At 40.3% G+C, this 23,481-nt stretch overlaps 1 protein-coding gene across 1 annotated transcript in view; it reads right to left on the reverse strand.

Moving 5' to 3' along the window:
• GRIN3A (glutamate ionotropic receptor NMDA type subunit 3A) overlaps nucleotides 1-23,481 on the reverse strand; it is a 557,215-nt gene that overhangs the window by 54,063 nt on the left and 479,671 nt on the right. Inside the window, exon 6 of the mRNA XM_082260534.1 lies at nucleotides 17,997-18,148. Coding sequence (XP_082116660.1) covers nucleotides 17,997-18,148 — 152 coding nt within the window. The remainder of the gene's footprint in view (nucleotides 1-17,996; nucleotides 18,149-23,481) is intronic.

The raw sequence follows: 23,481 nt of genomic DNA on the forward strand, positions 1-23,481 counted from the left end.
CTGACATGAGAATGGATTTCCAAAACCTGGGACACAGAATGGAAGCTATAGAGGGCAAACTAGATGTGACAGTGGCTAAAACGAATCAGCACACAGGGCTCATACAGTCTCTGCAGGAACAATTGGACTCTGCACTACTTAAAGTTGAGGATCTGGAGAACAGGTCCCGCAGATACAACTTTCGGCTGCGGGGCCTGCCTGACTCTGTCACGGACATTCCGTCCGCCATCCAGGGGTTTATTAAGGACCTCATCCCGGACATCCCCACACATAAATTGGAGCTGGACAGGGCCCATAGAGCACTGGGGCCTCCCAGGAGAGATGGCAATCCTAAAGATATTGTGGTCAAGCCTCACTTCTTCTCAGTAAAAGAAGAAATAATTAGCAGAGCTAGAAGTGCTACGCAACTTACCTGTCAAGGTCATCCAGTACAAATATTTACCGACCTGGCACCGTCCACGATCCAACGCAGGAGATCTCTAAAACCGCTTTTGTCCATTCTATCTCAGAAAGAACTGAAATACTGGTGGGCATTCCCATTTGCGCTCAAGTTCACATACAAGAACAAGACCTACTCCTTCTCAAGCTTTCCAGAAGGTGAAAATCTGCTTCACCACCTTCATTTGCTCCCTCACGCACCGGACCCAAACCCCTCCACTTCGAGCTCTGGATCCTCCAAACGCCCTAATCCGTCTAGTCCTATTGCTCCCCTGTGGCACAAGTCGACCTTCAAACGTTCCAAGGATAGCAAGCCTCCTTGATCGTCTACGACTGACTTTCCTTCCTTTTTCACGTCTGGAGCTTTTTTGTTCCTATAAGTGACTTCCTCCTCATACACTGAGACTGACAAGTTGTTGTGTTCTTGTTGTCTGCCGACTGACTGCTCTACATTTAACTCCTGAAAAATATATTTATAAATTTTTTTTTTTTTTTTTTGTATATTTCCCCAGGATAGGATTGTCTCCAACATACCCGATCACTGCTTACGTCTTTCACTTGCGGTTAATCACCTAGTATGGAATGTACGGGGGCCCGATGGACTGGGACACATGCTCTTCAATATTTAACTGAGAAACTGGTGGCGTTATACCATCTGATTAATATGGCCGTTTTTTCATTGAATGTTATTTTTCTTTCTTGACATATATTATGGGCGGGAGCCCTGCCGGGGTGGCCGGATGGCGCCTCCACTGATCACGAGGGAAAATTTTGATTCTCTCTCATGATCTTCTCCAGCCTCCCCATTTTGGGGGGCAGGAACTTTGTACCATAATTTGTTGGGTTGCTGCAGACCTCGACCCGACAATTGACATCCTTTTTGGATGTAGGTCTGCTCTTGTTTCTTCTTTTCTATATTCTCTTCACCACTTCTCTTACTATCCCCTCACAGCTGGTCTCCAGGATCGAGAGCCCCAGAACGTTTTCTGCACGCAAGTCCTTCAGCACAGACCATTCTCCTTGCAGGATTTCTCGCCTTGGGTCCGGGTAAGTGACATGGTGTTCCAGATGCATCCACATTCTCTGCCCCATGGCTAGTTCTAAAGGTTCGGCACCATACCTCAGGATAGCGACTCATAATGTGCAGGGTCTAAACTCTCCCATGAAGCGAGGGAAAGCACTTCAGGACTTTCACCATAGGAGGGTGGAGGTCTTAATGCTCCAAGAAACTCACTTTCCGAAATCTTACAAACCTCAGTTCTTACACGCTAAATTCCCCACGTTCTATTTAGCCAATGCGAACGACAAAAAACGAGGTGTGGCCATTTTGTTTGCCAAATCCTGTCAATTTTCCCTCCATTCTGAGATGGGAGATCCCGGGGGTAGATTCATCTTGGTTAAGGGCACTATCGATGAGCAATTATATTCCTTTGTCTCCTACTATGCGCCTAACCAAAATCAAACCACTTTCTTCCGTAAAATGTTTACAAAGCTACTGCCGCACTTAGAAGGCCATATTGTGTTTGGCGGGGACTCCAACACTGCTTTTGATTATGGCTTGGACAAGTCTAAACCACCGGGCTCACGAGGGATTAAACCACCAAAACATAGCTCACAAGTTGCCAAACTGATAAACCAAATGGGATTAGTGGATAGCTGGAGGGAAATGCACCCAACTGCTAAGGATTATACCCATTTTTCTCACCCACACCAGACTTTTGCCCGCATCGATCATTTGTTAGTTTCCCAGGCATTGCTCCCGTCCCTGACCTCAGCAGATATCAAGGATGTGGTCTGGTCGGACCACTCTTTGGTGACCATTAGGCTGACTCGCTCCCACGCTCCTAGGGGACCTTTCCAGTGGAGACTAAATGAATCATTACTTAGTGAACCGTGTAGGGTAACCGAGCTCGAACGCGCAATCTCGGAATACTTTACCCTGAACGATGTGGATGAGATTTCTCCCGCAACTCTGTGGGCGGCCCATAAAACAACAATCAGGGGGAAGCTTCTCCAAATTGCGTCCACCATTAAACGAGATAGGCGATCTTATATTGACCGGCTTGAAAAGGAATTCACCAATCTTAGTTCTTGCCACAAACAGAACCCAACCGCAGTGTCTGCAAGGGCTCTGGATGCGGCCAGGGCTGAACTTAACCTGGCTCTGACCAACTCGGCTGAAAAGCACCTCCGCTGGCAAAGCGCCAGGTTCTATAACCTCAGGGACAAGTTGGGCTCTATGCTGGCTCTTAACCTTAGACCTAGACCAAGACTCCAGACTCTTCCTAAAATATCTGTAAGTGGTGGTTGTAGGACCCAAAATCCACAACGTATCATGGAGGAGTTTTCAACTTACTTTGAACGGCTTTACAAGTCTGAATCTTCCGGGAAAGCTCTCAATATGCATGACTTTTTACGGGACTTGCCCATACCTAGCGTTTCCACAACTCATAGGGATATCCTGGAAGCTAACTTCACTGTAGAGGAAATTAAATTGGTAATTAAGGACCTTAAAGTTGGCTCTTGCCCTGGCCCGGATGGCTTCTCTAATATTTACTATAAAACCTTCTCGGAGATGCTTTCCCCCTATCTAGCGAGGTTTTTTAATACTCTCAAAGGTGGGACTCCCATAGATAAGCAAAGCATCCTAGCCTTTATCTCCGTCATTCCAAAACCGGACAAGGACCCAGGTGAGGTGGGTAATTACAGACCCATCTCATTAATCAATAATGATTTAAAAATCCTCACTAAAATTCTGGCCAATAGATTAGCGTCTTTCATCAACCATTATATTCATAAGGACCAAGTAGGCTTCATCCCGGGGAGGCAGGGTCCGGACCAGGTGTGACGCGCTATTGACATAATCTCCATATTGCAAACTGGGTGGGATGGTAGAGGTCCACAGGAAGGTATTCTTCTTTCTATAGATCTGCAAAAGGCCTTCGATTCGGTTGAATGGCCGTATTTATTCACGATCCTGGAACGCTGGGGCTTTGGGGATAACTTCATGGGAATAATTAGGTCTCTATACTCCTACCCGACAGCACAAATCAGATACCAGGGCTTTTACTCGAGGGCATTCCCGATTTCGAAAGGAACAAGGCAGGGTTGTCCCCTATCCCCCCTTATATTCGCCATAGCGATAGAAACGCTGGCCCTTGCACTCCGCACCAACCCGGATATAAAAGGGGTGTTGTGCGGACCAAAGGAACATAAATGTGCATTATTTGCGGATGATGTACTCATGTTTGTAACTTCCCCTTCCACCTCCCTGCCAAACATTTGCAAGGTGCTGGAAGACTTTGCGAAATTCTCTGGCCTTAAAGTTAACCTGGCAAAATCATCGGTTCTGAATATCTCCGTTAATGCTGTAGTAGCTCAACGTTTAAAATCTTCATTTGCTTTTACCTGGAAAGACAAGCAAATTAAATACTTGGGGGTTAACCTGACGGCCAAATTGGAAGATCTCCATAAAGCGAATTACACAAGTATCTACCAAGTCTTGGGTAAAGAAATGCAGGGTTGGTTACTTCATCATTTATCATGGTTGGGTAGAATCAATGCTATAAAGATGAATCTGCTCCCCAGACTCCTTTACCTGTTCAGAGCATTGCCGATCCCCCTTCTCAAAGCCCCGTTACGCTCTTTCCAAAACTCTGTCATAAAATTTATCTGGGGCGGCAAGGGATACAGATTGTCTCGCAAGACTCTGTACTGCCCAAGGAAACAAGGAGGGCTGGGAGTCCCCAATTTCTGGCTCTATTATCAAGCCGCCAGGTTGTCTCAACTATCCATAATATACTCCCGCTACGAAAAGCCGGATTGGGTTCAAATAGAAAAACAGGCAGTACCCTCTTACACACTGGATTTCCTTCTCTGGTGCCCCCCTAAAAACAGACCTCCCATTCTATCCCCGGTCCTGTCGTCCTCCTTCGCTTTATGGGACAAACTACGATGTCTGCCATCCCTCACCTCTAGCATGTGTCCATTATCTCATCTATTCCACAATCCGGCCTTTCACCCAGGAATGGACATCAAGGCGTTCCAGTGGTGGCTAGACAAGGGCCTCTATCGTATCGGACACTTTTTTACGCAAAGCGGACCCTTCTCTCTTGCACATTGTACTGACAAGCTTAAAATGCCAAAATCTGAAACATACCGTTTCTATCAAATCTCCCATTTCCTCTCATCAATCTCAGTGAAAGAGACTCCCCCCCTATCCTTTACGGAATATGAGGTATGGTGTTGCAACTCCAGGGAACAGAGAGGGGGCATCTCTCTGATATACCTGTCACTTGCTTCCATAGGGGACAAATTGCCTTATATGAAGGCCTGGGAATTGGAGTTGGCGGAATCTTGGGATGTGGAGGAATGGGGCAGGGCATGCTTCCGATCTTTTCAAGGGATAGGCAGCGTATCTTTAATGGAAGCTAGCTTAAAAGTCATAACCCGCTGGTACTTGGTGCCAACGAGGTTGCACAGAATGTATCCTTCCTCCTCACCCCTGTGTTTCAGGGGATGTCAGCTCTCAGGGTCCATGATCCATGTATGGTGGGAATGTCCACGTATAAGAGGCACCTGGGATCGGATCTTTCATATGATCTATAAGGTCACTAACCACAGAATTCCAAAATCGGCCCAAATAGCCCTACTAAATACACTAATTCCTGGGGTGCCGAAACACACCCAAAAGCTGATTCTATACATTTTACTCTGCACTAGGCTCTCTATTGCAGGAGCTTGGAAGAAATCTACTGTCTCTATCCGGAAGATTCGCAATAAGATCACATGGGTTATGGCCCAGGAGAGATTGGTGAGTGTGCTCACGGACACTGTGTCGAAATTTGAAAGAATCTGGGAACCTTGGGCCACATATGTGGGAATCTCATTGGTTCCCGGCGTGCACCCGAACTAAATGTAACCATCTGCGGCCCTGGAGACCGGCTGTTCTTTAGCGTTTCTACTGCTTTTCTTTTCCCCCTCTTCTCCTTTTCTCCATTTCCCCCTGGCCTCTTTCTTTCTTCTCCTATTTTAGGCCAGTGGGCCTTTTTGCCTGACTTCATTGAGATAACTTTCACTTCTCACAATGAACCACACGACGAGGGGTTCTGTTTTTGTTGCTAGTAGAATTCCTTTTGGTATATGCTAAATACAGTTTATGGGGAAGATGGGTTTGAAGTTCCTCTCTCCCCGGGTTATCTAGTCGATATTATGTTGTGGCTGGTCCTGACCTCTCTGCCACCTAGATACTGTTATTACCTCCCCTCCCAATAGGGCTATGGGGATCAGGACCAGGAAGTTATATGCCAATGAGGCTCTTTATACTGGGTTATGGACTTCACTACAGTACTCAAGTTTAGTAAGGGATATGGAAACCATCTCCCTCTTATCCTAAAGTAAGCTTTAGTTCTGCAAATGGGATGCATACGCTTCACAGCTGATTTGTACCATTCTCCCACTGTTGTAGCATCCTTCATGCTAATGTATTAAACTCCTGAGGCAGTATCTTCTTTTCTCAATAACCATTCATTATAAGTAGATTACCATTCCCCCCGGGATGCAGTTTTTGCTCCCACTGGGGTATCCCGGGAGGGATGGGGGAATGTCGGATACCTGGCCTGTCGTTAATACCATGAAATGCCTGAGACAGGGATCTGCCTTACTAGTTCTCTAAGTCTATTGACGCCTCTCCTTGTCATTTACTCTAAGTGGAATGGTAAATTTAATGCTGCACTGCTGTTATTGTTTGTAACCTTTTCTTTTCCTTTGTTGAAAAATTCAATAAAAACCATTGAAACTAAAAATGTCATCATATTTTATCTCCCCACCTTACTGAGACGCTCAAACATGGTGACTCTAGTGGGTAATTTCCAAAGGAAATGTTATAGGCTACAATTGTTTTACTAAAACCCAATAAAAATACATCTGTCCCCGGCAATTATTGACCCATATCTCTATTAAATACTAAAGGCATTTGCTATAATCCACTGGGGGTACTGATGCAAAATGTTGGAAAAATGTAGTTGTTCTGGGTGGATACTGTCTGCAAGTCTTTTATTATACTCACAGCTCTCAGAGTTGTATCTGCAGACCTTCTCTCCAGGAAGCTTTTGAATTTCCAGTGGCACAAGACAAGGATGCCCCTTGTCTCCAAATATTTTGACTTTAATCATGGAGCGTTTAGCTGTAGCCAGCTGCTGAGCTTAGGGCATCATAGATATCACTGAGGACAGTTCACCAACATGTAATTTTAATTCTTACCAATTCATTTACTTCATTACCCCTCGCTCACTTTATACTCCTACAGTTTAGGGAAATCACATCACTACTTTTTTAATAGGTAAAACACGAAAAGATCTGCACTCAGGCTCACTAGAAATCCGCTAGCACATTTGCTGGTCACAAACAAATACAAAACATAAAATGCAGCACTTTTCATAAAAGATGTACAATACAAACTAAAGTCCTTATCCCCTAAGAGAGGTGACAGCTTAACATGATAAACAGGAACTAAATCATCATAGATAGTATATAGCATAAGTACATTCCATTGATCTTTTAGAAAGAATACAGCTCAGCAGGGTGAACATAAATCCAGATAGCAGCTAAGCAGGGTGAACAGGAACATAAATCCAGATTAGAGACCGCCACCTTCACCACCGACACACACGGCCTCTTACAGGTGCCAAAAGTGGTTGACCCCTATTACAGAGGGTCGAACATGCATATATGTGATCCTTAGGCAGCTCCCAGGGCAGTCCCTTGCCTCTGATATCCCATCACAGAAGGTTCCTTCGAAGTCTTACTAACCACGCAAGCAATGACTCCTACTCAAATAAGCACACTCAGATCCATAGTGTAGATCAAAAGTAGTTGACCCCCTATTACAGAGGGTCAAACAGGCATATATGTGATCCTTAGGCAGCTCCGAGGGCAGACTACTTTTTTTAATACAATTTTAAGTTACTATCTTGCTCCCAAATGAACTGAAAAAATGTCATTATTGATTTGATTGTTTAGTTATCCACCACAGGGACCATTGCAATAATCAAAATGCTAATTTTGCCCCAAAATAATATATTTGTTCAGAAGTATTATAATTCACATTAGCTCCTTCTACTTTAAAGCTACACAATCATTTTACAACACATGTATTTGGGGGTCCAACATTTGAGACTCAGACACTTCCAAGATGCAATTAACCTGCTTTACTTTTATCTTGTAAAATTAGAAAAATCTCACAATTTGAGCCACTCTTAGTGCCTGTTAATGCTTCAAATTGGATGGATCAGATACAACACATTAAAGTGCTCCTGTTGCCTCAGAAAAGCCTGTGAGACCCGGAAGTGAGAGAAGAGAGCAGCTACAGACAGACACAGCGCTGGATCGAATGAAGACTCAGGTAAGCATAAATAGGAGAGGGAAGGGGGCAATATTGCAGCCTAAACAGCTTTCACCTTAATGCAGGGACTCCAATAAGGGAAAAATATTTAGGCTTTAGAACCACATTACCTACCTCTCTACACATTCCTGTAGACTATTCAGAGTATGTGATCCCAGATCTTAATCTATATCACTGGAGGATACAGGAAATTCCATTTTTGCAGGATTTGTTTCATGATATTAATTTGAAATACTTCCATATCTAATTTTCATGCCTTACTGCAAGCTGGGAAAAAACTACACGTATACCAAACTTCTCAGTGACAAAACCCACTGAGAGATGATGCAGTTTGTTGATCATAGATGGTATCTTACATCATAAAAACTGGCCAAATCCTCTTCACCTAAAGAAATATTAAAGTCTTGTTTGTAAGAAAAAAAATGGGGGGCTAAGGGGGGCTGCTGTACACAGAAGGCTTTTTATCTTAATGCTGAGTGCTGGAGAATGTGTGGGGAGACTGGATCACTTTTTGATATCCCATGGCCATATGAAAGTATTTTGGAACACTAAATTTCCATTTTTATCCACCATTATTAAAATAAGAGTCCCTCCTGCACCAACTTTTGCAATTCTACACTTAGGTCTTAATGAATTCTCCCCTCTGTAGAATTGTCTCTCACGCGTTACTGGCAGCTAATGTCAACATAGTGAAGAAGAAGCAAAGAAGGCAATTCCTTACTACTCCCATTCTTTTGAATGTGATATATATATATTACATAAGACATATTGGGGTGTCTGCCTTAACACATGCACAAACTTTAATAGCATCCCAGTCTTATGCTGGCCATACACGCACAGAATTTCGGCCGTTTGCAGACTGAACGATTAGTCGTCAGTCTAAAGCGAATTGGCCACTAACTTACAGAATAAACTCTTTCACATAATCGTTTTCATGATCATAATGACCGTTCGATAACATGCACAATACGAGTCAGAATATTATTTTCGTTTCAATTTTACCATACACGTACCAACTTTTGCAGAAACGATAAAAGTTTTCGCTATGGATCCATCGACATTAGCCGGGCACATGATCAAAATCGTCGGTAAACTTGTGTTCACTAACAGCCCGATTTTCGAACAATCTTTCCTAAAACAACCATTTCTGGCCAAAATTCTGTGCGTGTATGGCCAGCATTAGTCTGTTGGGTTCAATATTGAGTTGGCCCACCCTTTGCAGCTATAACAGCTTCAACTCTTCTGGGAAGGCTGTCCATAAGGATTAGGAGTGTGTCTATGGGAATGTTTGACCATTCTTCCAGAAGCTGAATTTTTTTAGGTCAGGCACTGATGTTGGAAAAGAAAGCCTGGCTCGCAGTCTCCACTCGAATTCATCCCAAAGATGTTCTATTAGGTTGAGGTCAGGACAGTTCCTCCACCCCAAACTCTCTCCTCCAAGTCTTTATGGACCGTGCTTTGTGCACTGGTCCAAATAATTGGGTGGTGAGGGGATTATGGTGTGGGGTTGTTTTTCAGGGATTGGGCTTGACCCCTGAGTTTCAGTAAATGGAACTCTTAAGGCGCCAGCATAGCAAGACATTTTGGATAATTTAATACTCCCAACTTTGTGGGAACAGTTTGGGGATGGCCTCTTCCTGTTCCAACATGACTGCTCACCAGTGCACAAATCAAGACACACTCCTAAACCTTGTGGACAGCCTTCCCAGAAGAGTTGAAGCTCTTAAAGCTGCAAAGGGTGGGCCAACTCAATATTGAACCCTACGGACTAAGACTGGGATGCCATTAAAGTTCATGTGCATGTAAAGGCAGATGTCCCAATACTTTTGACAATATAGTGTATATACAATATATATATATATATATATATATATATATATATATATATATATATATATATATATATATATATATGAGAGAACTGTAGCCTTAACACATAGGAACTATAAAGATTTGTACCATGCATGGTATCTCTCTCACTATTGCTATCCAGTGGTCAGCTTTCAGTGATATTTGGAAGGCAAGGGCAAGTGGGATATTTCCTTAGCAATGCAACAGTGATTAATTTTCTACACTATATACTAATTTACAATGACATTGCTATAACAGGAATTCATATAATTGTTATAATATTACCTGTAAACTTTTAATTATTGATTTCTGAAAATGTCATAATACCTCAGCTCAGCCCCTCACCAGCTATGCATACCACCTGTAATAAAGATCTACAGAATAATAAAGAAAGAAATACTCCAAAATAATAAATTTGATGGGATTAAAAATAGCTTTGGCTATATCCACTAACCCCATATTAGAGAAAGCAAAAAACGTAGGAATTATTTTTTCATATTTTTTCTCTAAGATTGCAGGAGAAAGAGCCTAAAATAACTTGCAAACAATGCACATACTCCCTGAAATACAGGGGTTCCTAAACTTTGCAAAACACATTTTCCCCAGAGCTAAGTGACTATGGTAAAAACTCACTTTGCTAAGAATATCTAATCACAAGCATAGGAAATAAAAAAATAGCTTTTTTTGCTCGCATGTGATTAAATGGTGAAAGAGATTCACTTCATTCACCAAGGAAAAATACCCTTTCAAATTAACTTTGCTAAGGAATTATTTGCCATTAGTAAAGCAACCCCATATTGTCACAAAAACACTTCTTCTGCTAACTATTTTAATATATTTTGTTCCTGGATACATCTAAAAAATATGGTTTTAAGGCTTTAACAACCATGTAATATAAATGCACACTATGTGAATATATGATTAGTATTAATATTATTATTATTATTATTATTATTACTACCACCTACAGCTTTTTCAAAGAAACATCCCTTTCATTTTTATAAAACTCTGAAACTACATATATAACCTTACTTATTTTTTAAGTAAGTATATAGTTGTGCATGTCAATTTACAATCTAGACACATATGTGCAATATAATATTGCAGGATTTTAAATTTCTCTGTAGGAATTGGAAGCACTGAGGCAGCAATCCATATATGTTTTCTAGATCCTTCTTATATGCCCATTTAAAGTGGACTCAGGAGACTGCAGTTATGACTTATATCTTAGTTTGACAATTTATTGCCCTGCTCCAGAGAAAAACAATAAAAAATATGATGTCATGAGGAATTAGTGTGAGACAGATTCTACTCAGCCATAAATAAATGAAAACAAACCATTTCTACAATCTATTACTTATGAATTACCATCCTTTATCATACAACTAAACAACAGTGATAGTTTGAAGCACATCTTAAGTAAAGCTATTTATAAAATACATCCTTACTCTTCATACCTAGTAATCCATTTTAATTTTCCTGTTTCCTTTAAAGAAATCATACTTACAGTACATTTGCAGAAGTCTCTATTTATCATAGTTAGAGGGATTCTAATATAGATTTGAGATATTAAAGTATTTCATCATTATGTAAAGCACATGCTATATAACATTTGAGCCTTGCAAAACAGATCTTCTACTGTCCTTAAACTCGTTATAAGGAAATGTACTTTAAAATATCAAATTAAGCAGGTTGGTGAACTGATGAAGTGTACCTTCAAAACAATTTCCTAAGATTTAATCCATCTTTGTTACTGCATGACTAATCCTCGCACACTGAGTCGGAAGACAGACTGCATTTGTCTGTCAAGTTCTCATGGGATATTATTTTTCATTGTGAGAGACAGCTTTGTCCCAAATTTTATTTATTTTTTGAAATAGAACTTTTAGATTTTAGATCTTCTTAACTACATCAAGTAGGAAAAAAAAAATCAAACCTCAAGTACGTAAAAAATCGCATTGGGAGAAAAGATAAAATATAATATGTAGACCTCAGTGGAACCACAGGATTTGTAATTCTATCTAGTCCATTTCTCTTTGACCTAATTATGTGAAATTTCATCAAGTTCTCTACTGGTACTAGAAATGAGAGCACTGATTTATGATGCACATTAAACACTGGAGACTTAACTCTGTGGTAGCTGCCCAAAGGTAAACTCTGATCAAGTATATCATTTTTCATGGTGGGGAGCTTTTAGAGAATATTTACAAACCCTTTTTTATTTTCTGTACCTCTGCTTATTTTAGGTGTTTATTGGTGGACAGACACAATGTCTTGTTGCACAGCTTCTGGTTAATGCTTAAGAAAAGATTATTAAAAAGCAGGGAAAAGAAGTAAAATCTGTGTTGTTTAAAGGATTGTCTTTAATTATACAATTTGCCAATGATCAGTAACTGATATCAAAAGACAATAAAGTTCTGTTGATTATTACAGGCACAAAATGTTAATGCTGTAGATAATAAACCAAACTTCTACCCTATAAAACTTCTACCCTATAAAATTAGGCTGAGCCAAGGCACACACAAAATTTTAAATTGGGCATTGCTGTATTGAGCAACAATTTCAACAAACTTTTTTAGTAGATGAAGGTTTAATCTTTATTTTAGGAAGGTTCCCTCAAGGAGCAAAATAATATATTAAAGAAGGGTTAAGTTGTGTTGTGAATAGTATCATCAAAAAAGAAAGAAAATAAAACATTTTCAGTGGTCACCAGAACAGGAATAGATGAGAATTTTTCCAATGAGGACCCACAGGAAGTGAAGGGAATAGGACACAGATGGCAAAAAAAAAAACATTTTAGTTTTACTTTAAAGAAATACTGCTATAAGAACCAAAAAGAATAGAACAATGGAACTCGATGGATAGTAATGTAGAGGATGACTTTGCTATATTAAAAAAAAAAAGAGCTGAAATGAACTAAGATATTTTAAATACTTAAAAAAAAGATAGTATTAGAAAATATTGGGGAATTAGTGGATCTACTTTTGAAGAGATAAAACTTCACACACAAAGATCAACACGCTTTAAAAGACTTGCAAAAATATATGTGGTCAAGCCAGCTGATAAAGGGGACGAGTTGTAATAACGAATTATGTTATGAAATACCTGGAGGATAAGGGTTCATACAGTATATGGCATTGAAGAAAGATCATATGGTCAAGAATATAAAATTAGTAAGAATAGTAAGAAAAGTATTAAAGTAGGGTCAGGAGTTAGGTGTGATTATTGGAAAACAGTGCTCAACATCCATAAAAGTCTGATAGACTCCCCTTGAAACAGGACATTTCATATAAAGGAAGAAGACCTAGTTGCCAGCCTCTGGTCAGGATACCACAAAGGGCGATTGTGATGAGCTAAATTTTTTACCACGCTTGTAAGTAGTTTTATTTTGATTCAAATTAAATGATTTGGTGCTATTCAAGAAGATGGTTTTGTTCCCTTTTTTCATCAGAAAACTTGAGCCAGATGGAGGCTTAAACATGTTGGAGCATCTGTGGTAGTTTTGAAGATGACCAGGGCGAAAGAAAAGCTTCACTGACAAGAGCTTGGGAGACATGCTGCCATAGTGGTGGCTGAACAGGCTGGAAAGTTGTGTTATAGGGAGGAAAATAATTGATATCTTCTCTTCAGAAGAGGTACTGTGATTTAAATGTGATAACATATGTGTATATCGCACTAAAGGTGATCCAAATGCAACAGAGCAATAAGCACATTAGCAGCGCTAATGTGCTTATTGCTCTGTTGCATTTGGATCACCTTTAGGGCGATATACACATATGTTATCATTTTTCATTGTTTATAGTAGCTGCTTTCCTCTTCAGGGTATGATACACCAGTGTTTGAAAAAAGCAGGATGAGAATTGCTCTGGAAAACTACAGTGTTAAGGACCTTGATCAGGTAATATGATTAGAACTTTACTGGAGGTTATCAATAAGTTTCTCTCTAAGACTAAATGTAACTTGTTAGAGTGGTACTAAGCAACAAGGGATTTCTGAAATGCTTTGTATCTTTTAGATCAAAAGTTTTTAACAGTTAAAGCACAAGCATGGAATAGATAAGTGCTAGATATTTTGTAACAGGATTGTTTGGTCACTAAATAATGGTCAAAAGGGTGGACTGAGTGATAGTCTGTAAGTTTATATGCAATAGTAACTTCTTACTCAGTATACAGGATATGTTGTCTTGTTAAATGCAGACTGTGGAAACTATATAAGGTGCTACATTTCTCAACTATATTGTTTTATAATCTTTTCCAAAGAAAAAAAAAAAGCATAATAAAAAGTAAAATGATATTACAACATAAGACAACTTGCTAGAATTTTAAGAGTCAAAGAAAAAAAATAGTAAAACCACTTAAGGCAATGAAAACCTTAGTGTGCAAATGGCAATCTTGTAAATGCCAAAGTAGAATTATACTATATAGACTGTGTCTATTTTCCCTTGTTGGGAAGGAAATTGATCACTGACAATTATACCTTTCAGCAAAGGTGACTACTTACATTACACAGTTATATTTACTATGTTGTTAATAATTTAAGTTGTGTACTTTTGAATATAAATAAATATATATATATTTATATATATATATATATATATATATATATATATATATATATATATATATATATATATATATATATATATATATATATATATATAGATATAGATATAGATATAGATATAGATATTTATATATATATATATATATATATATATATATATATATATATATATATATATATCCCAAGCAGCATAACATTATCACCACTGACAGAATATAATTGATTATCTTGTTACATTGGCAGGCATAGAGATTTAAGCAACTTTGACAAAGGCCATTTTGTAATGGCTAGACAACTGGGTCCAAGCAACTCTAAAACTGCAGTGATTGTGGGATGTTTATAGTCTTCAGTGGTCAAGACCTACCAAAAGAAGTCCAAGGAAGGAAAACCAGTAAACAGAGTTAGGGGCAGCCAAGCGTAACTAATGCACGTGGGGAGCAAAGGCTGGCCCGTGTAGTCCAATCTAAGAGCTTCTTTAGCTTAAATTGCTGAAAAGGGTAATACTGGTTCTGATAGAAAGGTGTCAGAACACACAGTGCAATGCATGTACTTATAGGGTTGTGTAGCTGCAGACTAGTCAGGGTGCCTATTCTGACCAGTGTCAACAGCCAAAATCCCTTACAATGGTCATGTGAGGATCAGAACTTGTGCACAGGAGCAATGGAAGAAGGTGGCCTGGTCTAATGAATTCAAGACTGGTTTGAGGAACACAAAAAGGAGTTTAGAGTGTATTTTTGACCTCCAAATTATCCACATCTCAATCCAATCAAGCATCTGTGGGATGTGCAGGAAAAGCAAATCTGATCCATGGCAGCCCCATCTTGCAATTTACAGGAGTTAAAGGATCTGCTACTTACAGCTTGGTGCTAGATACTAGAGCAGTGATGGCGAACCTTGGCACCCCATATGTTTTGGAACTACATTTCCCTTGATGCTCAGGCACTCTGCAATGTAGTTGAGCATCATGGGAAATGTAGTTCCAAAACATCTGGGGTGCCATGGTTCGCCATCACTGTACTAGAGCATACCTATAGAGTTCTAATGAAGACCATGCCTCAACAAGTTATAATGGGTGGCCAAAATGACCATGAGACACACAGGCTGTTCTGCTATAGCAAGAGACCCACAAATGATTGCCTCTCTGTTATAATTTTATGAAGCCATATGTCAGTTAGGAAATAGGTAGCACTTCCAATTCACAATGTATCCTAAAATGCTATTATTATTATTATTATTATTAATGTGGTTGTGAGACTGAAGATTTTTTAACCTTCATGCATTATGCATGAAGGTAAAAAACCTTCACTAAGCTTTTTGGAACAAAAAAAACCTTCACTATGTAGCTCTCCCCCCAGGCTCCCTCCTCCCATTACTTATCTGAGCCTGATCCCTATCCAGCAATATACACAAGACCCGCTGCTGTCACAGCTCTCTGCCTCCTTATTGGCTTAATCACAGCCTTGTCTTATGGACACTGAGAGCGGGGCTCAGGAGCGAGCATACGCAAGTCCCTCTATAGAAAGTGGCTTGCTATGTGGGCACTAAGCAGGGGAAAAGAACCATAATCGCCGATAGGGGACCCAAGAAGAGGAGGATCGGGGCTGCTCTGTGCAAAACTATTGCACAGAGCAGGTAAGTATAACATATGTTTGTTATTAAAAAAACTGAGCCATTTTATTATAATAATAATATTAATAGTAATTCCTTATTGTCTTGGATCATTTATTTTGTTGTACTTATAGCAAAAAAATAATAATACAAAAAAACTTGACCTACCTGTATATTGTGTTTTGAGAAGAATATATGTTCACTGTATGCAATGACAGAGACTAGCAAGCAAGTTTGGAAAACTCTGATGCTGAGACTTACTCAGAAGTAGGCTTTATTTCTCATTTCTAACTGTACATTAGAGTTTAGCTAAATGTACCTGGCTTGGGTTGGTGGGCATTTGCCAAACAGCTCAGAAGTTTTGAATGCTAATCTGAACCCCATTAAAGTCATGTGAGTCAAATGTTTAAAATCCATTGTGACCACTTTGAAGGCTAATAGACCAAAGATTGCCAAACAAATGGCTTTAAAGAAAATGTTTTAACGATGCCTTAAACCTGCCTGTGAAGTAGCTGCATCGTTATGATGTATAAAATGTACTACAGCACAACTGACATTTACAAAGAAAAATGCGCTGTTTAAATTACAGGCAAATTACAGTTCCCTGCCAGATTTGTTTTCTTAAAAAAAAAAAAAAAATGATATGACTTGGAGGCCACCAACATACACACTATAACCATAAGGGCCTGGTGTGTATTTTTAGGGGACTATTGGGGGAGTCCCCATGACGTTTTCTTTTTACAAAAAAAAAAAGATGGCAGGGAAAATTAAACCAGCAGAAAATGTTTTTCATTCTAAAACATAACTTTTGCTGTATTACATTTTACAGCAATTATGAAAAAGTAAACCAAGAATAAAAAACACCATGGAGTCTTCTAAAAAATGTATACTGGAAACCTTATCCTTGATGAGAGTCTGTTATTAACTTTAAGGGGTAACCCTATGTAAAAAAAACTAAAAAAAAGCATGCTAGGCCACATGCTCTAAACATGGTAAGTGTACCTTGTCAATGAAAACCCCCCGGGAAAGCACCCTGTCCCCATGTTGATAAGTACAAGGGCCTATTCCCCACAATCCTAGTTCAGCAGAGGAGGGGGCAGGCCATCAAAAATCATGTCATCCACAGATGCAGATCCTTGTCAATTATAATGAAAAACGCTTGCTGGAAAAAAAAAGACTCACCTGCTGACATGTCTACTCCTAATGAACACTCAAGACTAATGACAGATCTCAGTCTGACAGTTGAATTGTTAACAAAGGCAGGGATTTTGATGACCATGTACAGCCCAGGACCCCTCACTAGTTGCTAGGAAGCCAGCAGTTATCTAACAACAAGCCTGAGCAGACAGCTTTGCCAAACGCTGAACAGGCAACGTTTAGACCCAATTCAACTTTTGTCCGAACCTAAAGCTCATCCTTATTGTACACTAACCCATAATCACATTCCAAGGTTGGTCATATTACATGTTACACCCCAGTTGGGGGTTGTGTGGGGGTGGCTGTTATGGTGGGTCTTGTTCTCTACAGATTCTTTTCCCTTTCTTTCTCTTTCCTTCTTCCTTTCCTTCCTTTTCCTCTTTTCTATCTTTTTAGGGTGGTTGTACCATTTATAATACAGCAGATTCATCTACTTTACATTTTATTGTATATCTGTATGATGAAAGCTATGGTCAAATACCTTTCACAGGTTCTAGCATCCAAAGTATACATGATATCTTTATTATACTCAATTCCCTTGTTGGAATGCTGTTGGTCACCTAGATGGATATTTTGTGGAACACCGTTATATGACTTGTATTATGATAATGGTACATGTACCACTTTACTCTGTTTTTGGATGTTTTATCCTACCATATTTTGTCATTGTATATGCTTTTTTTTTTGTCTGTCATTTTTCTCAAACAAAAGGTTAATGAAAAGAAAGTAAAAAAAAAAAGATTGATCACTAATGAAAATGTGGTAATTTATAGCCAGATTATGGCTAGTGAAAAAAATCAGCATGTTTATTAGCAGATCGTCTTCTGCATGCTTCAGTTGGGATGATTCCAATAGGTCGTAAAAAGTTATTAAAATTGCCCATATTTAAAACCTCTGTTGATCACAAGTAAAAAGCTTTAACATTAACTGTACATACCTCCGTGACAGCAAAGCTTCTCTTTCCACAAGGCACCACTTTATACCACTTGTCATGAAGTGTATCCATATATCCACTTGATTTAAACTGGCTGATCAATTCTGATATATTTGAAGTGAGAGGAGAGTTTGGAGGAAGACCAATCCCATAGCCTGAAAATATACATAAACATAAATAAAATAGAATTTCCATAATCTCAACATTCTGTAAATCCATATAACAACATTAGGATCAAATCTACACATTTGACCACCTTTAAAAGTCTAAGGCTACCTTAACCACTTGTGGACCACCTAACGTATATTTACTGCAGCAGTATATTGCGCAAAATCACATACCTGTACGTCATTCTGTGCAATAGCCATTAGATGGTGCCATTGCACCGCCAGAGGTGAGATCGTGCCATGATTGGCTAACAGGAAATGTCCAAATTGGGCCCAGTTAGCCATTTTCCCTCCTCAGTGCCATGTGACTTATTAGTGTTACAAGGTCTCAGGTGTGAATGCGGAGCAGGCATGTTAAATTTGGTGTTATTGCTCACTCTCTCATATTGGTCACTGGAAGTTTAACATGGCACCTCATGGCAAAGAACTCTCTGAGGATCTGAAAAAAAGAATTGTTGCTCTACATAAAGATGACCTGGACTATAAGAAGGTGAGGAGTAAAAAGACAAGTGTGTCTTGCCTACAGTCAAGCATGGTGGTGGGAGTGACATGGTCTGGGGCTGGGGCTGCTGGCACTGGGGAGCTACAGTTCATTAAGGGAACCATGAAACATGTACTGTGACATACTGAAGCAGAGCAAGATTCCAACATAATAATACCTCAAACACACCTCCAAGATGACCACTGCCTTGCTAAAGAAGCTGAGGGTAAAGGTGATGAACTGGCCAAGCATGTTTCCAGACCTAAACCTTTTTTGAGCATCTGTGGAGCATCCTTAAATGGAAGGTGGAGTAGAGCAAGGTATCTAATCCACCAGCTCCATGATGTTGTCATTGAGGAATGGGCAGGGACTCCAGTGGCAACCTGTGAAGCTCTGGTGAACTCCATGCCCAAGAGAGTTAAGGCAGTGCTGGAAAACAATGGTGGCCACACAAAATATTGACACTTTGGCTCCAATTTGGACATTTCCAATTAGGGGTGTACTCACTTTTGTTGCCAGCGGTTTAGACATTAATGGCTGTGTGTTGAGTTGTTTTGAGGGGACAGAAAATGTATACTGTTATACAAGCTGTTCATTGTAGCAAAGTGTCATTTGTTCAATGTTATCACATGAAAAGATATAATAAAATATGTACAAAAATGTGAGGGGTGTACTCAATTTTGTGAGATACTGTACGTGCTTAACACATGTTTTGGTGTACTGTGTGTGGTGGTAATCCATTTCCACTGACCGCCATCTGATGTGCACCCTCTACCCGGAAGTGGTGGATCATGCACCTTATACCTATTTGATCCGGTATAACAGAGCCGCCTTGCCACCGCACATGTAAGTGATACAGTCGGCAAGAGGTCTAATGTGTATGTCAGAACAAAACTAAATTAAAAAAAGAAAAAAAACATATTGGGAGGATGGTTACAGAGGACACTGAAAAAGCAACCGTGCTAAATGCTTTTTTCTCGTCAGTCTTTACACAGGAAAAGGAGGGGTACACTGACCATGACTGTATGGTTAGTAGTAATAAACAGGACTTGCCACCATGGCTAACAGAGGGGGAAATCAGGGAAAGGCTGGATAAACTTAACACAAACAAATCACCAGGACCGGATGGCATAAATCCGAGGGTACTCAAGGAACTCAGTAAAGTTATATCGAGACCACTGTTCCTGATCTTTGCTGACAGTATTAGGACAGGAGATGTACCAGGGGATTGGAAGAAAGCTAACGTGATTCCAATATTCAAAAAGGGCCAGAGGCATATCCCGGGAAATTATAGGCCTGTCAGTTTGACATCAGTAGTATGTAAACTTCTGGAGGGGATGATAAGGGACTATATTGTAGAGTTTGCTAAGGACAACAACATCATCAGCAGTAATCAGCACGGGTTTACAAATGGGCGTTCTTGTCAAACCAATCTCCTTACATTCTACGAGGAGGTGAGCTGTGAGCTAGATAGGGGGAGACCAGTGGATGTGGTGTACTTGGATTTCGCTAAGGCGTTTGATACAGTTCCCCACAAGCGCTTAATTTATAAAATAAGGTCTGCAGGTATCGATAGCAGGGTTTGCTCTTGGATACGGAACTGGCTAAAAAGGCGGGTCCAAAGGGTAGTAATAAACAGCGCATACTCAGACTGGTCTGAGGTGGTAAGCGGGGTCCCCCAAGGCTCAGTCCTGGGACCAACCTTGTTCAATTTATTCATAAACAACATTGAGGTCGGGATCAGTAGTTCGATATCAGTTTTTGCAGATGACACAAAATTGGGCAGGGCAATAACTTCACAACATGAAGCAGATATCCTGCAGAATGACCTGGACAAAATAACAGAGTGGGCAACGACATGGCAAATGAGGTTTAACGTGGAGAAGTGTAAGGTTTTGCACTTGGGGACTAAAAACATAAAATCACAATACACGTTAGGAGGGGAGCCCTTGGGGGAATCAAAAATGGAGAAGGATCTGGGAGTATTGGTTGATGATAGATTAGGAAACAGCATGCAATGTCAAGCGGCAGTGACGTAGTGACGTAGTGACGTAAGACTCCACTCCAGGGTGGAGTCTTACGTCACTACGTCACTTCCGGTATTTGGAGCTTGGGCCGTGGAACGCGGAAGCTTCCCGGCTTCTCTTTACTGATCGAGGACAGCCTAACCGTGAGTTACTACCTCGCCTTTTAAAAGATTGGCACCATACATCGCACCAAGGGGTCCCCCTCTCTCTCTCTTTTTATATCCTGAGGTACTCTGGACGAGGAGAGACCGTGGTGAGGGAACCCCAGGATTCCATATTGGTCCCTATTGATATACAGGTGGTATATTGGCCGGGTGCGGCACCTAGTGGCTATAGTGGTGTTTGCAATCCGTGCTCTCCTTTTTCTTTTGTTCAACACCTGTTTTTTTCATTTCTCTACTAGAGAGGACTCACCATTTTATTTAATTTATTTATTCATTTACTCGCATATATATGTAAAGTTTCACATCACTTTATGATCACAGCACGTAATAATAACAGGTTATTATTTTACAGTCATTCTTCCAATAAAATAAGCACCATTTGTGTATATGTTATTTATGTAAACTTCCACGGTTTATCACTGTAATACACATTATTAATTTGAATAAAAGCACCGGGTTTGGTTTCTTTTTCAAGTTTTTTTCTGGCACTAGCACTTTTGATTGATAAATGTTGCAATATCTAACCCGTTATCACTCAGAATATGAGCACTTTAAATAAATAATACACTTCAGCACTTTACTTATACACTATTTATTTATTTATTTGGCATATTAGCACTTTGAAGGTAGCGCCGGTTTCAACCTTCTTTACAATTTTATCACTTTTTAACCCTTTCAGGGTTGGTTGTTGGCAGCTTACACCTTAGGTCTTTTTTTGTATTTATTATAAACTCCATAGCGCTGGTCACCTCCTGCATAAAACATTTGTAAATAAATACGTTTTTTCCTGCACTGATGAGCACTGATGAGACTGCACTGACAGGCACTGATGAGGAGGCACTGATGGGGGGCACTGATGGGTGGCACTGATATGCGGCACTGATGGGTGGTACTGATAGGTGGCACTGATAGGCGGCACTGATAGGCACTGATATGTGGCACTGATAGGTAGCACTGATATGCAGCATTGGTGGGCACTGATAGGTGGCACTGCTGGGCACTGATAGGCAGCATTGATGGGCACTAATGGGCACTGATTGGCGGCACTGGTAGGCACTGATAGGCGGCACTGATCGGCACTGATGGGCACTAATGGGCACTGATAGGCGGCACTGGTGGACAATAATGGGCACTGGTGGGCGGCACTGATAGATAGCAATGATGGGCACTGGTGGGCAGCACTGATGGGGAGGGCACTGGCGGGCAGCACTGATGGAGAGGGCATCCCTGGTGGTTCTAGTGGCACCCCCCCAAGGGTCTGCACTGGTAATCAATGATCTGATTACCAGTGCAGACCCCCCCTGTCAGGAGAGCCGCAGATCGGCGCTCCTTTACTCGTGCCTTTAGGCACATACTGAGGAAAGCCGATCAACGGCTCTTTCTGTTTACTATGTGACCAGCCGTGATTGGACACGGCTGGTCACATGGTAAAGAGCCTACGTCAGTAGGCTCTTTACCGAGATCAGACATGCGGTGAGTCAGGCTGACACGCTGCATCACCGATCCCCGCTCTGCGCGCCCTGCCGTCATATGACGTCCGGTCAGGATAATGCAACCTCTTTCCCGCAGTCATTTGCCTATAGGGCGGGTGGGAAGTGGTTAAAAACACTATTGTTTTATATATATATATATATATATATATATATATATATATATATATATAAACCTGTTGATCTGTCATAAATCCAGGGTGATTCTAACCTCTTGTTTGGTATGACAAAACACTGCTTTTGCTGCCCTGAAATCCCAACCAATATAGTTTGTTAGAGATTTAGGGTTTAATATTATTTTAAATGATACAAGTCTCTGAAATACATATGAATGTTATAATGTAATATGTTAGTTTTTGAAGGTTACTTCAATATGCCTTTGTGAAGGACAGAGAAGCCATTTTGCTATGTATGTTTTTCTCTTCTGAGTTTCAATGTCAGTATGTTGGGTGGAGTTGTGACTTAACTATAGACTGAAACCATATATGCAAGAGTGGGTGTTACTTTTATAAATTTAGAATTCCTACCTTCTTGGGGCACACTTTTTGCTGACATTGTCTTTACATATAGTGTAAAAGACAACTATCTCTACAGATCAAGCAGAGATGAGAAAAGAACATCCAACACTCTGAAGACATGTAGCACCTCTCTCTCTCCTTTTGATGCGTGAAACAGACAGCTGAGAAGTCTAATTTGAACATTTTTAACCTCTCTTGCTTAGCTACATATCTGTTCTCCCAACCCCCCCCCCCCCCCACACACCTGGTCCAACTCTACTTGCATTCCCAGCAAAACAAGGCTGCTGCCTTGATTTTATCACCCTGGGTGAGATTTACTAAAATTGATGCACACAAAATCTAGTACAGCTGTGCATAGTAACCACTCAGCTTCTAACTTCAGCTTGTTCAATTACACATTGACAATGAAACCTGGAAGCTGAAGGTCTTCTGACTTCCCTGCATATTCATTCTTGAACAGTGAATTAGGAAGTATTGAAGCAAGAGTCAGCCTAACAGCCAGACAACAACTATACTAAAAAGCAGATCAGTAATAGCAGTTCCTTGAATTCTCTCATGACCGGTGTTCATGAACCAATATAGCTTTAGCCTAGGTTCACACTAATGCGATGTGGGAAATGCAGTGAATCCTGTGCATTTCC

The sequence above is a fragment of the Pelophylax lessonae genome, assembly GCF_965119305.1.
Source record: "Pelophylax lessonae genome assembly, chromosome: 1".
NCBI lineage: Eukaryota > Metazoa > Chordata > Amphibia > Anura > Ranidae > Pelophylax > Pelophylax lessonae.